The 16,804-nt window shown below is 59.7% G+C and overlaps 1 protein-coding gene across 8 annotated transcripts in view; it reads left to right on the plus strand.

The window, feature by feature from the left end:
- RAP1GAP (RAP1 GTPase activating protein) overlaps positions 1-16,804 on the plus strand; it is a 179,649-nt gene that overhangs the window by 118,247 nt on the left and 44,598 nt on the right. For all 8 annotated transcript variants that reach the window (XM_034753291.1, XM_034753284.1, XM_034753283.1 and 5 more), the window contains 11 exons: positions 766-951; positions 3,867-3,970; positions 4,118-4,196; positions 7,190-7,243; positions 8,889-8,972; positions 9,898-9,998; positions 10,235-10,364; positions 11,016-11,171; positions 12,077-12,148; positions 12,527-12,613; positions 13,127-13,267. In XM_034753291.1, coding sequence (XP_034609182.1) covers positions 766-951; positions 3,867-3,970; positions 4,118-4,196; positions 7,190-7,243; positions 8,889-8,972; positions 9,898-9,998; positions 10,235-10,364; positions 11,016-11,171; positions 12,077-12,148; positions 12,527-12,613; positions 13,127-13,267 — 1,194 coding nt within the window. The remainder of the gene's footprint in view (positions 1-765; positions 952-3,866; positions 3,971-4,117; positions 4,197-7,189; positions 7,244-8,888; positions 8,973-9,897; positions 9,999-10,234; positions 10,365-11,015; positions 11,172-12,076; positions 12,149-12,526; positions 12,614-13,126; positions 13,268-16,804) is intronic.

Below are 16,804 nucleotides of genomic sequence, written 5' to 3' on the forward strand. Positions count from 1 at the left end.
AGGGGCAGAGCTGGGAACAGACCTAAGTCTTCTGAGGCCCAGGCCAGTGCGCTAAGCACTAGTCCCTGCTATCTTGCTCTAAGGCAAGTTATAAGGTAAGAGGGCTCAGTGCACCCCACTTTTGTAAGCCTCCTGGTGAGCCAATGCAGTGTCTGTCCCCAGCTGTGTGGGGCTGGGCTAGGATCCTAGCAGATCTCCTAAGCTCTGCAGCATCTGGCCTGGCCAGGCTGTGTATGGGTGAGCAGGGAGTGGGTGATTAGCCAGCAGTGGGTGCTCTTCTCCCTGACTGCCCCAGCATGGCACCGTGGGGTGCTGTACTCCTGGCCTCTCCGCAGTTTGCAGTGTTGGTGTAGCCAGGTTGGTCCCTGGATATTAGAGAGTCACGGGGGAGGGGAGACCTTTCATCACCTCAAAGTGCAGGAGTTGGCCCAATGAAAGAGGTTCCCTCACCCCGTTGTGTCTGTGCTGAGCCCGTGTTCCCTATGGGCTTGGTTCCTGACAGTGAGCACTGTCCTGCCTCCCTCAGTGCCCTCTCGGCTTCCCATTCCTCCACTGTGCCCTTGGCTGCTGCTTTGGGCTCCCGAGGCTGACGAGGTGAACACTTCGTTTGCGAAGGCCCTTGGGCTCCTTCGGAAGAGTGGCATTGTAGAAACCCTAGATGCATGCTTCACAGGGCGTTGGGTCTCCATATCAGGATTGTGGCGCTGCTCTGGGGAGCCGGTCAGCGTTCCTCAGTGCAGTTTCCTGGCTTCCCTCTCTCTTCAGGTGCTGGGGCGCGAGGGGCCATTCCCCCTCATCCTGCTTCCACAGTTCGGGGGCTACTGGATCGAAGGCACCAACCATGAACTGACCAGCATCCCCGAAACCGAGTCGCTTCCGTCTCCAACCTCCAAGGTGAAACTGGAATGTAACCACATGGCCAGGATCTACAGGAAGCATTTCCTGGGCAAGGTAGGCACCTCTTCTCCACCCACCGCCCGGCCCAGCGGGAATTTGATCCAGGCGCTCACCATGCGCTGCCTTTAGCACAGACTGGCTGTTCTCCATCCCTTTGCTGGTGATTCCCCGCCCAGACCGGTTTCCCTGGCTCCAGGTGCTTGTGGGACTCAGACTCCCCTGGTTTCAATGGAGTTTGGAGCAGGCTTATACGGGGCACTGTTTCATTTGCAGGCTGGGGACAGCCCAGGCTGGGGCTAACCCATGTGCTCTCTGACCCTGGAACAACCTAGCCGAGCCCCATCGGGCCCCCCAAGGAAGCCATGTAGCAAATTTCCCGTGTGAACAGGATGGGGGACTGGAATTGTGGGAATCAAACAAGGAAAAGAACTCGACTCCTGTCTGGGGAGAGGGGCTTGGGGAAGCAATGGTGACCTGGGACATCTCACCATCGGGGGCGCCCAGGATGTTCCACCGTCAGGGTTCTTTAACACACAAACCACAGTCTGATTTCAGATCCCCCAAGAGCCCTGCCTTGCCCAGCTCCCTGCCCCTCCTCCCAGGCCCAGCGCTCCCCAGCGGCTCCCGCAGTTCACCAGCTCCCAGGTGACATGCAGCTGGGGATTAGCCAGTTTCCTGGGGCTCAGGGGGTGTAGCGGATACTGCTAGCGTTTGGATCCAGTTTAGGGGTCTGGTTAGTCGTTGTGCTGAGGCCCTTTAAGATGCTCTGGGGGCATGAAGGGGCCTTTAAGGGAGCAGAAAAGACTTCCTGAAAAGCCACCCTATGTGGGGGCCTCCCTGAGCAGTACGGAGTGGGTGTCAGGGCTCTGTGCCAGCCATGCTCCCAGCCCTGGCATAGGGGTGGATCGGGAGTATGGTTGGCATTTGCGGCTCTACAGCAGTTCTCTGTTTCCCAGGGGCCCTCTACCCCACTCCAAGGACTGGGCAGGTCACCAAAGAGGGGGAGTTCAAAGCCGGCTTCAGGCCTTTCCCTACCCCCCACATGCACAGAACTGGGGTACCTGAGGGTAGGTGGGGTTGGCACCGTCTCAGGATCTTGCTAAAGAAGAAGCTGCATGGTTAGAACAGCAGCACTCCTCTATTATCCTCAGTCAAACGAGCCGAAGCCGGGGAAGCCCATGCCGTGGCCTGAGGCCCCTGAGCTCTCCTTCAGGCTGTGGGCTGCAGTCCCGGGCTCTGTTTGCCCAAGGTTATCATGCTGTTTGCTGGAGGACTTACAAGCTGTTGCTTTTCTGCACCCCTTGCTGCTGGGATTAATTTCCCAGCACCTGGACACAGCCTGTCTCTTCCGTGGCCCTGAGCCACGCTAGCATGAATCAACCCTCACCCTCCTCCGATGGCGAGAGCACGGTCCCCCGACTGCATTGCTGCAGCCCTTCTGCTCCTGCCGTTCCAGCAGAGCATTGCGCTGGCGCCTTGTTTACATGCCGTACAGCTCCGGCTGTATCCGCCCCGTGGGTTTAAATGCTCCCTGGACTCGGCTGTCTGTTTGCACTGTGCACCTCCCCACCCTGTCAGGACTCTGGGGATTGCGGCACGCTGGAACGCGTTGCTGGCTGCGTCACAGTGTTTTGGGCAGCACTGGTGTCTTGGTGGGGAGAAATGTTCTGGGGAAAGGGGGTGAGGCCCCCAGCAGTGCTGCAGGACGGACCTTTACTGCATGTCCCCAGTTGTTTGGCATGAGTCAGGGCTACCCATGGTTAATCCCCCTGGAATGTGCCCAGGGCCGTGCCCACTGGTCCCAGGGATGGCGCTCAAATCCAAAAGCATGGGATTGGCAGCTCAAGCTCTGCCAGTGTTGGAAACCTACACAGCCTTTGGGGTTGGGATGGCCCATGCCGCTCTGGGGTTTGCTCCCCGTGTGTCGGCCCTTCCCTCTCCCCATGGGCAAGGCTGACCCATTGCGCCGCGATCACGGAGGGGGCAGTTGTGCTATGGGGTGGATCCCACAACACAGCTGCTCTGGATGCCCCTCGCTTGGGGCTGGGGGCACTTGGGAAAGGCCTGTGGTGCCCCTGCGTTAGAGCATCTGAGCCCCCTGCAGGCACCTCCAGGTCCCGGCCTGCCCTGGTTCATGCAGCCAGTAGTTGAGGGAGCTATGGCGTGAAGGGGTGCCCCGTTGGCAGCTGGGAATGGCTCATTGGCCAAGTTCACCTGCAGCTGGTGGGGAAGTGGGAGCAGCAGCCTATACTCCTTGGGGTTCCCCAGGTGTATCCTCTACCTGTGCTGCCCACTGGTCTCTGGGGCTCATCGGGTCCCTGGCTCTGTTGACCCCTGACCCTGCAGCAGGCCATGGAGGGGCGTGAAGTGTTGACAGACCCTGTGGGACATCTCCAGGTCATGGGGTCCTGCTCCAAGTCCCAGGGCTGGGGCTCTGCAGGACATGCCAGCCTGGCCCAGCAGCCTGTGGGGGGCAGCGCTCAGCATGCCGGGGAGTGGAAGGGGAATGTGCCTCTTACAAGAGGCCCATGAGCTGTAGTAGCCGACATGGGACCCGTCAGCCACCTGCAGCCCCCTGCCCTCCCGCGCATGGTGGCAGGTGTCTGGCCTGCTGCCTGAGCCTAACAGCCCCCCGCATCCCCAGTTCCTTGGTCACCAGCTGGCCCTCACCTGCCAGGATGCGCAAGGCCCTAGCCAGCAAACTGCCCCTCCCTCCCTCTGTCGCCTGGAGGCACCCCAAGCCCTGAGGGGGGCACCCCATCCTGCCCAGCGCTGGGGCCCAAGGGGCAGAAATCCTTAGCTCCTCCTCACGGGAGCCAGGCTGTTGTGTGAGCCCAGGAGGGCAGCTGTTACCCCAGAGGGCAGCAGTGGACTATGTCCCCCCACCATTGATGGGACCAAAGAGCTATGCCCACTCCTTCTGGGAGGCTGCGCTCTGGTCTCTCAGTGGCTCATCTGTTTTCCCCCAGGAGCACTTTAACTACTACTCCCTGGACACGGCACTGGGCCACCTCGTCTTCTCCCTCAAGTATGATGTAATTGGTGACCAGGAGCACCTGCGGCTGCTGCTCAGGTGAGCGCAGGGCCCTCTGTGTCCCCGGGGCAATGCCTGAGCCACAGGGGCCTAGATAGTGCCTCCTCCCCTTCACTGCGGAGGCCAGGCGCCAGGGCTCTTGGGGCGCCCAGCCAGGTCCTGTGACACCCTCGTCTCTTATTGCAGGACCAAGTGCCGAACCTACCATGACGTCATCCCCATCTCCTGCCTGACCGAGTTCCCCAACATCGTGCAGATGGCCAAGGCAGGTACCTCAGCGGGACCCGTCCATCTCCATGGGCTGAGCCTGTACCCTGATCTCACTCAGCCTCACGCAGGCCAGGCCCCGTTTCCCTGCCTCAAGGCTGAGGAGAACGCCGGGCCATGGGAGCCAGTTAGTGCCCTATGGCTGGGGCCATTCCTGGCTTCAGCAGGGATTAGGGTTTCCATATTTAAAAAATAAAAAAAGAGGACACTCCACGGGCCCTGGCCCCGCCCCTTTCCCACCCCCAGCTCCGCCCTTTCCCCCGTCCCTTCCCCAAAGTCCCCGCCCTAACTCCCCCTCCTCCCTCCCAGCCACGCAAAAAGGGCTGCCCGAGCGCTACCGGCTTCACGGTTTGCCGGGCAGCCCCCAGACCCTGCGCCCCTGGCCGGGCACTTCTCCTCCCCGGCTCCAGCTGCTCTGCTCCTCCCTGACTCAGACTTCAGCTCTGTTTAAGAGCCAAGCTGCCCGAGCCAGCGCTACCGGCTTCGGGCAGCCCCTATGCCTCTGGACCCTGCTCCCCCAGCCGGGCACTTCTCCGCTCCGCTCCTCCCCGACTCAGACTTTGGCTCTTTTTGAGAGCCAAGCTGCCCGAGCCAGCACTACCGGCTTCGGGCAGCCCCCTTGCCTCCGGACTCCAGCCGCCGGCCGGGCACTTCTCCTCCCCGGCTCCAGGAATCGGGCCGCGTTCCGGCCGGAGCTCCGGCCAGGGTTGCGGGGCTTGGGTCTGGTCTGGAGCCGAGCTGCGGGGGCCGGAGCCGAGCTGCAGGGGCCGGGCCGGAGCTGAGCCACGGGGGCCGAGCCGGAGCCGAGCCGCGGGGGTAGGGTGACCAGATGTCCCGATTTTATAGGGACAGTCCCGATATTTGGGGCTTTTTTTTATATGGGCTCCTATTACCCCCCACCCCCGTCCCGATTTTTCACACTTGCTATCTGGTCACCCTACGTGGGGGCCTGGCCGGAGCCGAGCCGAGCTGCCGGGGCCGGGCCGAGCCGAGCCAAGCCAAGCCACGCCGCAGGGGCCGGGCTGGAGCCGAGCTGCAGGGGCTGGGCCGGAGCCGAGCCGCGGGGGCTGGGCCGGAGCCAAGCCGAGCCGCCGGGGCCGGGCCAAGCCGAGCCAAGCCATGCCGCAGGGGCCGGGCTGGAGCCGAGTCGTGGGTGCCGGGCCGGAGCCGAGCCGAGCCGCCGGGGCCGGGCCGAGCCGAGCCAAGCCAAGCCACACCGCAGGGGCCGGGCTGGAGCCGAGCCGCGGGGGCCGGGCCGGGGCCGGAGCCGAGCCGAGCCAGAGCCGAGCCGAGCCGAGCCAAGCTGCAGGGGCCAGGCCGGAGCTGAGCCGCGGGGGCCGGGCTGGAGCCGAACCGAGCCGCGCCGCGCTGCGGGGCCCGAGCTGAGCCGCAGGGGCCGGGCCCAGCCGAGCCACGGGGGCCGGGCTGGGCTGGAGCCAAGCCGAGCCGGGTCAGAGCCGCTGAGGCCGGGGGTGCTCGGCCGGGGGGGCCAGGCCTGGCCGCAGGGGCCGGGTCGAGCCGAGCCGTGGGGGCCGGGCCGGAGCCGAGCCGTGGGGGACGGGACAGGCCAGAGACGAGCCGCGGGGGCCAGGCCGGGCCGGAGCCAGGCCAGGTCAGAGCCGCTGAGGCCCGGGGTGCTCGGCCGGGGGCCAGGCCTGGCCGCAGGGGCCGGGCCGAGCCGAGCCGCGGGGGCCGGGCCAGAGCCGAGCCGCGGGGGCCAGGCCGGGCCGGAGCCGAGCCGGGCCAGAGCCGCTGAGGCCGGGAGTGCTCGGCCGGGGCCAGGCCAGCGCACTCGACCAGAACCGGGGCCAGAGTGAGCTGCTTGGCCGGGGCTGGACTGGGCCATGCCTCCCCGGAGCCCTTCTCGCGCCCCCCGCCACCCCAGCTTACCTGGTGCTGCCTACCCGCCCCTGCTTCTTTTCAGACTTCCCACGAATCGGGAAGCAGGGGAGGAGGAGGAGCAGGGGTCAGAGTATTCAGGGGAGGGGAGGAGGGAGAAGTGAGCTGGGGGTGGGGTGGAGAGCTGCAGCACGGGGCCCTCTTAGCGTGGGGCCCGATTCAGCCTGAATCGGCCTAAAGCCAGCCTGTCTGAGTCAGGGGAGGAGCAGAGCAGCCGCGGGAGAGGAAGTGCCCGGCTGGTATTTTTCCCGGACACATTCGGCTTTTTGGCAATTCCCCCCGGACGGGGGTTTGATTGCCGAAAAGCCGGACATGTCCGGGAAAAACCGGACGTATGGTAACCCTAGCAGGGATTCATTTATCTGCAGCCTGCCCAGCGGCCGTGGCCGGCAGCCAGGGCACTGTGGCTGTACAGCCCATTCTCTCTCAGGGCGCTGAGGTTGATAGCCTGGTGTGGGGCAGGGGCGGGGGTACACATACAAACCCCCACCTTGCTCCATGAAGGGAGCCTGAGAGAACAGAGAGCGTCACCCCAAAACCCCACACAGGTGAGCTCTGGCTGCTCCCATCCAACAGGGGCAGTAATGCACGCACCCCTCTTCCTGCCCCCGGACACGTGCACACACATGGTTCTGAGTTGCACTGTGTCGGAGCAGGGAGCGGGGCAGATTGACCTAGGGATGTCGCAGGGGATCTTTACTGGGACTGTCTGCATTGGGGGATGGGAGAGCAGGGGGTGACTTCACTTGAGGGATGATACCTGAGCCTGTAACCTGAGCCAGGAGGGGGGTTGCAGCCAGGCGACACCTTTGCCTGGGAAACTGGACAAAGGCTGGGGGAGGAGCCGGCGAAGGCTGGGTGAGACGGCTGGAGGGGGTTTTTCAGTTTGGAGCGGTCTGGGGGAATGGAGGGAACCCCAAGGCTGGGGTCTAAGCTCCCTCCCCTCCTCCCCCCCGAGGGACCTGACTTGGGGGTCCTGGTTGTACCTACAAGCTCTGTTTGGGACTGTGTTCCTGTCGTCTAATAAACCTTCCGTTTTACTGGCTGGCACTCCGTGACATGCACGTTCTCACTCTCTCGTCTGTGTTTCAGCTGGCGTGTGAGGACGTGAACGTGGATCGGTTCTATCCGGTCTTGTACCCAAAGGTAGGCTGGAGGCAGCGTGCACTTTCTGACAGCTCCCGTGTGCATATGCACACCCAGCCTGCCTCTTCACCACTGGGGGCTCCTACCAGGGGGCCCAGCAGGGAACCCCAGCCTTCAGCAGGCACCAGGATGTTGGACGGGCAGGCTGGGCATTCCACAGCCAATCAGAACTTAGTTCAGCTTTAGTCCCAAACCTGACCCTGGCTGGCTCCTTTGCCAGGTTTGCCCGTGGCCAGAAGCAGCACCACCAAGTCCCCTCCGCCCCCGGGAGCCTTTCTCAGGGTGCTCCCGGACCAGCATAGAGCCCCACCCAGGGGTTTGGAGGCGCTTCCTCCTTGCAGGAGAGACGCCCCGTCCTAGGGGCTTACCTCACTGGCTGGGTTATAACAGGGCTGGCCTCCTTCTGCCCCCTGACTCCAGTGCTGAGAGCAGAGCACTCAGCTCAGGGCATTCTGTCCTGGGCTGGGCTAGGGTCCTGCTGCTCCATGGCGAAGCTCCCACCCCTGGGGTGGGTGGGGGTTCAGAGGAAGCCCTGGGACTCGGGAGAGTCCATCCCTCCCACAGCACATTTCTGAAGTCCACTGAGGCGGGTAAGGGGACACCAGACAGCACTCTGGTTCCCCAGCTCACAGAAAAGAGGGGCATCCCTGGGTGACTCCCAGACAACCCCTCCCAAAATGTCCCAGAGCTCTGCTCCATCCCTTTTCTGCTGACAGGCAGAAGAGCATTGTGGGTAACTACATGTGGATGCAGGCACAAAGGGCTGGATTTGGAAAAGAGCTCAGGTGCCCTCTTCTCCATGCTCTGTGGGGCTTCCTGGTCGCTGTGGTAGGAGTTCGCACAGAGCTGGGTGAGGGGCCTGGGCTTGCACCAGGTGGGGACAAGAACCAGAGTCCTAGATCTCAGAGATGGGAAAAGCCTGTTAGACCCAGCCCAGTCCCTGTCTGTGTGGCTTGTTCCTGCTCCGAGGGCGCCCCTCGCCCACCTGCCTGTGGGAGGAAATTTTCTAATGGGATTTTTTCCATTGGAAACGCCAGTTCAGAGACAGCAAACAATCCATGGAATCGTTTCACCTTGGTAAATTCATTTCCAAATAGAAATCAAGTGCTGGGTGCAGGGCTGGGGGCGTTGCGTGGGGCCGAGCATATCCTGCCAGGCATGGGGCATCCTTGCCGGGTGCAGGGCTGGGGGTGTCCCATTCAGAGTGCCCCATTTTGATCTTTTCCAAATGCGGCATTTCGGTTTTCCATTTTGAAACAACTTTTCCTTCCATTTTTTTGTGATTTTTTTTTGAAAATTGTGTATTATAAAAATGGGGCAAAAAGTGGCGCTGGGAAGGGAACGGTCAGATTATGTCAGAGCTTCGATTGGCCCCAGATGAATTATCTTTCAGAAAATTGGTTTGTGGGAAATGTCAAATGTTGTTCTCGTTCTGGGATGGAAGAAATGTCGAAATCATGAGACCTCCCTCCCAGAAATCCAGATTCTGCACCGCCCCATGCCTCACACCCCACACCTACCGCCCTGAGAGGAACCTGCCCCATGCGTGGCTCATGAGTCCCCCAAGGGTCGGGTCCCTGTCACAACCCAGAGGGAGCAGGGGTTCCTGGCAGCCGGATGTAACCAGCCTCTCCCATCTCCCCAGGCCTCCCGTCTCATTGTCACCTTCGACGAGCACGTCCTCAGCAATCACTTCAAGTTCGGTGTCATCTACCAGAAGTTGGGCCAGGTGGGTCAGTCTCTGTGGAGTGGGGGCTGGGCTCTCCGGGACGGTGAATTGATCCCACAGGGGGCTGGGGCTACCCCAGCCTGCCAGCCTCCATCCCCGGCTTTCCCCTCTGACAAGCAGCCTGCAGCGGGGATGGGGGAGCCCCCAACCCTCTGGCTGCCGCTCCAGCTCAGCATGGCCGTTGGCGAGCAGGAGCGGCTGGAGCCGGGTTTCCTAAACAGCAGAGACATCTCCCTGGCATCCCACCCTCCCAGCTGCTTTCATCTCAGCACAGCAATGGCCCGTTTGCTTTGCCAAGAGCTGTAATGGATTCAGGAGCCATGGCAGGGGCTAGCCAGCTAAACCATACCCTTGACTACATAGCATTTGCCTTGGTTCTGTTACCGGGGGTGGGGTGGGGTGAAGAGCATCACTTAATGGTTAAGGCTGGGAACTGGAAGTCTGGAGAGTTCTGTTACCTACTTCTCCAGTGACCCTTTACAAGTCATAGCCCCCATGCCTCAGTTTCCCCACAGTCAAATGGGGAGAACCCCGAAGCTGGGTGCACAGACAGGCTGTTGGTGAGGGGCTGCGACAGCCCCAGATGAAGGATTGTGATGGGTACTCCCCAGAGCTGGGTCCCAGTGGCTGTCATGCTCTCCGCAGGCACTGCCATCTGGGGCGTTGCGGGTTCACTCTGCAGGTCAGAGCTCAGCTCATGGCATAGACCCGGGGGGAGACTCAGCCGCAGCAGAGGCTCTTCGCCCCTGCACCCTTACAAGCGCCATCTCCGCTAGTGGCTCCTTTGCCCCCTCTCACAGACTCAGCTTCTCTCCAGCCAGGCTGTCTGGACAGGCCTCAACCCAGCACAGCCCCGGGCTCATGTTAAGCTGGCCAGGGGGCCCAGCCCTGTCCTAACTCCTCTGCTTTGCTGGCCATGTTGCAGACGTCCGAGGAGGAGCTGTTTGGCACCACCGAGGAGAGCCCAGCCTTCGTGGAGTTCCTCGACTTCCTGGGCCAGAAAGTCCAGCTGCAGGATTTCAAGGGGTGAGCGAGCTCCTGCCAGCCTGGGTCTGCTGGGCCTGTGTGTGGAGAGGAGGGAGGCTGGCCCCCTGCACTGCTCTGGCCCCTCTATGCTAAGCCTGTGCCACTCGCTGTCCCATCCAGTGAGTCTCTGCGGGACAGATCGTCCTGGCCTTGCAGCTGCTGTCCCGGGCTCCTTGGGAGTGGAGGGACAGGGCAGGGTGGGCATCTGCCTGAGGCCTGGGTCTTTTTGGTGGCAGGTTCCGGGGGGGGCTGGACGTGACCCATGGCCAGACGGGAACAGAATCCGTCTACTGCACCTTCCGCAGCAAGGAGATCATGTTCCACGTGTCCACAAAGCTGCCCTACACCGAAGGCGATGCCCAGCAGGTAGGAGAGAGCAGTATCCCCCAGCAGGGACTGCACACGGAAATGCATGTCTACACATGTGTGGACACACACGTGTATACACCCCCTACAGTACAGCCCCACACAGCCTCCCAGCCCTGCATGGGCACCCCACCCACCTCGGCAGGGGCTGCACACGGAAATGCATGTCTACACATGTATGGACACACACGTGTATACACCCCCTAAAGTACAGCCCCACACAGCCCTCCAGCCTTCATGTGCACACACCCCAACCTCTTCATGCACCCGCATATCACCCTTCTTTTAGGCAGTCACTGTGACCAATGTGACTCCCATCCCAAGTGGTTCTGTCCCAAACCAGCCCCCGCCACCCACACAGCCCCTGGCCTGCTCAGCCCCAGCCCAGCCCCATTCCCCCACTGGAGTGAAGAGACACTCGCTAGTGCCGAGGCCCCATCTCGGCCCAGAGGGGAGGGGGGATATCGACAAAGGGCAGCCAGGGGATCCCCCCGTCCCTCTGGCTCAGCCTGTCCATGCTCCTGCCCCTCGCTGAGCTCCCAGTCTCCCTGATCTATCTCCCACCACTTCCCCTCCTTGACCTGTGCTGGGCCTGGCTGCCTTGGCACGGGGCTTGGGCTGCGGGAGTAACGCCCTCCCTGCTGCGCTCAGTTGCAGAGGAAAAGGCACATCGGGAACGACATTGTGGCCATCGTCTTCCAGGATGAGAACACGCCCTTCGTGCCAGACATGATCGCCTCCAACTTCCTGCACGCCTACATCGTGGTGCAGGCAGAGAAGCCCTGCTCCGAGAGCACGCTCTACAAGGTGAGTGCACGCCCGGGGGCCTGCTTGTGAGTCGTAGCCCGCCAGGGACCCAGCCCATTTGGTGCAACACCACCGAGTTACCATGGCACTAACAGGGCAGGGGCTGGGCCACAGAGCTGCTCCCAGCTAGAGACTGGGAGCTGAGGGAAAAGGCCTGGGCAGAGCAATCCATGACACTCAGAAATGGGCCACAAGGTTCTTAATATGGGAGTGACAGTCCCTAGTGGTTATAGATAGGGGCTGGTAGTCAGGACTCCTGGGTTCTGTTCCTGCTCTGCCACTGACTCTGTGTGATATGGAGCCAGTCTCTTTGTCTCTCTGTGCCTCAGTTACCTCTTGGGGCTAATGATCATGTGAAGCATGGGTGTTATCACTGCTCCCCCTGGGATGGTCACTGGAGGAGGGGGAGCCCTGTCCAGAGCACATGGCCTGGGCGTGAGGTGCTTGAACCCGGAGCCAGGCTGATGCTGACCCAAGGACACCCTGTGGACCTGAAGTGGAAAGTCCTGGTTCAATGCTGAGCCCCTGGTCCCAGTGATCTGGGGAGATGGCAGCTCCGGGGGGAAGCAGCACTGCTGTCACCACATGCTGCCGGAGAGTCCTGGCCAGAGGGGCTGGAGGCCGCTGCTCAGCGCAGCCTAGCGCGGCTGGGAGGGTTGAGCTCTTGGGCAGGCATACCGCTCGGAGGGATGCACCGCTCCCGGGCACTACAGGCCCCAGCGCTCCTGCCCAGGCTGTCGGGAGGGTGATTCCCCTGTGCCATGAAGACACCCCAGTGTCCAGTAAGTGGGGCAAGACAGGAGGCCCTGCAGGAAAGCGCTGCCCAGCTGCCCTCCCTCGTCTAGACATACCCACTGGCCTGGCAGCACGTGGCTCAGTGGGACTGACAGCACCATGTCTTGCAGGTCTCCGTCACAGCCCGGGATGACGTGCCTTTCTTTGGCCCCCCACTGCCTGACCCAGCCGTCTTCAGAAAGGTGAGAGGCAAGGAAGCCTGAGGCTTGTTGAACTTCCCAGTCCCAGGAAGCTTCCTGGGGCCAGCTCGTCCGTCTGTGTGGGAGTCACGCTCTCTGCTGGGAAGGCCGCTCTCCCTGGACAGGGAGTCCAGGGGGCCCTCGGAGCAGCCATACAGTCTGCTGGTTCCTGCCCTGTCCCATTGCGGTAATGCCTGGAACTCTGGGGCAGGCGGGGCCAAGGCCGGGGCCAAGGTGGGTGGCGCTTCCTGCTGCTATGTGCTAGTCCCACCACCAGGGGTTGCTCAGCCACTGCCAAGTTGCCCTGGCTAATGCTGGCTGCCTGCTGAGCTCATTCCCTAGGGAAAGGCAGAGGCTGACGTGGGGTTTCTCCTCCCGCAGGGCCTCGAGTTCCAGGAGTTTCTGCTGACCAAGCTGATCAACGCCGAGTACGCCTGTTACAAAGCCGAGAAGTTTGCCAAGCTGGAGGTGGGTCAGGAGCCACGTGCTGCGTTCTGAGCTGGCATCCTCCCTAGTCCCCCCCAGCAATGCCCAGTACCTGCCCTCCCCTCACCCATTGCCCCATGCCTCATTCTGGCCCCGTCTCTCTATCCACGAGCCCTCATTTCTGTGAGAGCCGATGTGCCGCAGTGCCCGCGTTAGGGCTCTGGGAGCAAGGGTGGCGAGACAGTGCCCTCGGTCGTCGGCTCTGGGGCCAGGGCCATGCCTTGCTGCACAGTTGCATGCAGTTGTTACGCCGGGCCCAGGATACGGCCACTGAGCTGGTCCTGTGGCAGTGCACATGTGCCAAAGGCTCCTGGGGACACCCCCACTCCCCAGGGCCGACAGCCGGGCACCGAGCCGGAGCCAGGGACAGAATCACAACTCGTCCTCTGTCCCCCCCAATACTCAGTCCCCTCTGCCCCCTTTGTTCCTGATCGCTACTGCCCCCAGCCCATGCCTCCAATGCCACTAACGCCCCCTGTGCCCCTCCTGCCACAGGAGCGCACGCGGGCAGCTCTGCTGGAGACGCTGTATGAGGAGCTGCATGTTAACAGCCAGTCCATGATGGGTCTGGGCGGGGATGAGGACAAGCTGGAGAATGGCAGCGGGGGTAGCGGAGGCTTCTTCGAGTCCTTCAAGGTGAGAGGGGCGTGGCCCAGTACCTGGCAGCGCAGCTCTCCAGCCAGGGACCGCCAAGGCCTGGGAAGCTGCATGTCAGCTCAGAGCACTGGGAAGGAGACAGAAGATCTAGGGATGTGTTGGAGGGCAGGGGGAACCCACACTTTTAGCCCTTCAAGCAGTGGTCCCCAAACTTTTCACAGTCATGCCCCCCTTACCCCTCTTTGCACCCTCCCCCCCATACCCCTCGGGAGCCAGAGCCGGGCCATGGCTCCTGGGCGGGGGCGGACAAGGGTAAGGGGGCCAAGGCTGGGGGTGGTTTTGAGGACAGGAAGGGGGCTGGAGGCTGAAGTTGAAGGCAGGACTGGGGTTGGGGCTGGGAGCAGAGCCATAGGTGTGGGCAGGGCTAAGGCCAGGGCCGGGAGTGGAAGCCGTGGCTAGGCCACAGTCGGGGCTGAAGGCTGGGGGCAAGGCTGGGGTTGGGGCCGTGGCTGGAGCAGAGCTGGGAGCCTGGGGGCGGAGGGGAGCTGCGTGGTACTCCCACCGCGCCCCCCATGAGGGCTGGCCAGGGCCCCACTGCACTCACCCCAAAGTTCCTCCGTGCCCCCAGGTGGACCCATCCCACAGTTGCAGGGCTCTGCCTTAAAGGGATGTAGTAGCATCCAATTGTTAGAGCAGGGGCTGGGAGGCAGGAGTCCTGGGTTCCATTCCCAGCTCTGCGTGTGACTGTGGGTCAGTCACTCCCCCACCCTACCTCAGTTCCCCCATCTGTCAAAGGGGACAGCATGGTGACCAGCCTCTGGGTTCCCCGCATGGAAGGGGCTAGGCAAGTGCTAGATACTGGATTGCCGTTCTGTTGTAGGCTGTGTGACAGGTTCGATCAGAGAAACCCCCTTGGGACTGTCACCTGATGTGCTGAGACTACCTCTGAACCCATTTTCTCTGCCAGTTTGGGCCTCCAGAACCCTGCCTTGTTGAGCCAGACACGCCAGTCTGCTCCAACACAGACCCAGGGTCTGAACCACGTGCCCCAAAGCTGCAGACTTAACTGAAAACAGCTTAAGAAATGCTCCTGTCTCTAGCAGCCAGACACCCAGCTCCCAATGGGCTCTAAACCCCAAATAAATCCATTTTACTCTGTATAAAGCTTATACATTTATACATTTTAGTGGTATGCAATAATTAAAAACATCTGCAGTTTGTTTATGTTATGTCCTGCCCATTCCTGTATTTTCTCACTTCTGTTCTCAAACATCGCTATCTCAAGGCTGGGTCACGCTGACTCTACTCTGCTGTATTCCCACCCGCTTCTGACGTGAGCCCTGCTTCTACAGGTCCTGCGATATTAGGCTAAGACTTAGCATGACAGTTGCTCTGTTTCTTACAACTGAGAGGCCTAAATTTAAATCCTCTAACCCTGTTTCCACATTCCCCTCTTTTGTGCTGGTCTTTAGCACAACCAACATTCTTAAACCTCCAATTGCATCATGTCTTGTATTTCTGTTTATAGCTCAAAAGGATCAGGACTAGCCCTATACATCTTAGCTGGATATAACAATAATGCATGATTAGTATGAACATGAAAGGCATTTTTGTTATTATACTCCTTACAACAACAACAACACATTCCTAGACTAAACAAAAGCAATACAAGCATTAATGTATAATATGCTGGGGTTGTTTCACTGCCTTAGTTACATAGCACATCACATCATAATTAGTACCCAAAGTAGCCACTCTGTAGGCTGTATGAAAAGCATGTTTTTCAATTCAATATATATTCTGAAGCACATGGATTTGACCCTGTAAGTCAGAAATTTTCTGAACCTCTGGTAGGAGTAAGTGCAAATTCTGAAATCGGTCAGATATTAAAGTGGTCCAATTAAAAGAATTTGATACCTAAGGTCTGATTGTAGGGCTTTGTCTGCTGGCCAATAAATAATGTGATTTCCTGCGGTCATGGTGAGATTAAAATGCATATCTAGCAAAGAGGTGGCCTTAATGTATACGCTCCCACATCACTCAGGGGAAGAAAAACGTTACTGCCCCAATCCCTAAGCCACTTTCATACTCACACACATACGTCCAGACTGGCCATGTCTGTGTGTAATGTCCAGAGAAGTGGGGGAGGTGGACGGGAGATTATCCTGTCTACAGATTGTCCAGAGATACACTGTGCAATCTCCAACTTGCTTTCGCTCTTGGGAGGGCTGTTCTTTTATGCCCTGGGGTCTCCTGGGGCGTCTCTTTCAGAGACCCTTTGCTCGGTATTCCAGTCCAGGCTGGAAGCCTGTGGCTTCTTCAGCATTCCCAAACCACATCAGCTTCAGGGACACGAAGCTCAGCTCCTCCTTTCGCTGTTTCATCTGTGTTTTCCATCTCTGCAGCCTCTAAACTTTGTTGTTTTCTATGCGTGGCATAGTCTGTGTCGATTCTTGCCCTTGAACGCAAAGCAGCTTTCTCCTTATCTCTAGACCAAGCTGTCTTTTCAAATTAACCCGTTCCTATCCCTCCTTATTTTCAGCCTTAACTAATTGGGGATATAAAGAAGCCAAGGGGTTAACAAAAAATAATTTGGGTAGGGAGGCATCCGGATGCTTTTTAAATCCTACACTTTGTGTCTTAGAGAGCATCTCTAAGAGATACGGTCCCATTTGAATTGAAGGTACCTTCTAGTGGGAATTGTTTAGATGGATCATCATGTGTGTAAGAATTCCAATGATCTAAGTACTAACAAGTCCGTGGACTGATTTCCACTCGTTCTCTAAGAATGTGGGGGTGCCCTGTCTGCTGCAGCAGCTCATAAACTAAGACACGTCTCTATCCTGTCCGCGGAGTGCAGCGGCTCATAAAGCTAAAATCACCACACCACTCCTCAGGCACTCACACAGGAAAGATTATCGAGGATGTCCACAACCCTCCTACACCTCCCTTCGGCAAAGAGTGTCCACTAGTCTCAGAGAGATGATGCCGCGTACTCTAATTGCCTCCGGTAAGGTGATCAGATCAGTCAGTGATTCATGCGGGGAGGAGAGCGGGAGGGAAGATGGGGGTCACACAATACTAGACCCAGGCAGACCCCTCGCCGGTCATGCCATGCAGAGACAGCCCGCCTTGGGTCAGATCTTCTACCGATCCACTAAGGTGTAGCCACTGGGCTTGCATTAGAGACATCCCTGGTCACGAGTTTGTGGGCTTCGCAGGGAGCTGGGCGTTTTTCGGTGACCCTCATTCTCACTGGCACACACACACACACCAAGGCCTCTATTCCTTCATACCACAATGCATCTTTTTTTTGTTTTGTTTTTTTTTTTTAACCTGAGGGCATCACCACATCCCCTCTGTTCAGACTGAACACACCTGTGTTCTTCTCTGAGGGCGTTACCACAACCCCTCAACTCAATAGGTCTGACCTAAGTCACACATTGGCTTACCCTGGGGCAACAACACATTTCCCAGCCCCACGTACACATATCACTGACCTTACATGGGGCAATCAATTCCCCAACACCGTTCTGCGTCTGATCTTGTTGCATAAATAAAAGTTTGCATGGCGTG

The sequence above is a fragment of the Trachemys scripta genome, chromosome 19, assembly GCF_013100865.1.
Source record: "Trachemys scripta elegans isolate TJP31775 chromosome 19, CAS_Tse_1.0, whole genome shotgun sequence".
Classification (NCBI taxonomy): Eukaryota; Metazoa; Chordata; order Testudines; family Emydidae; genus Trachemys; species Trachemys scripta.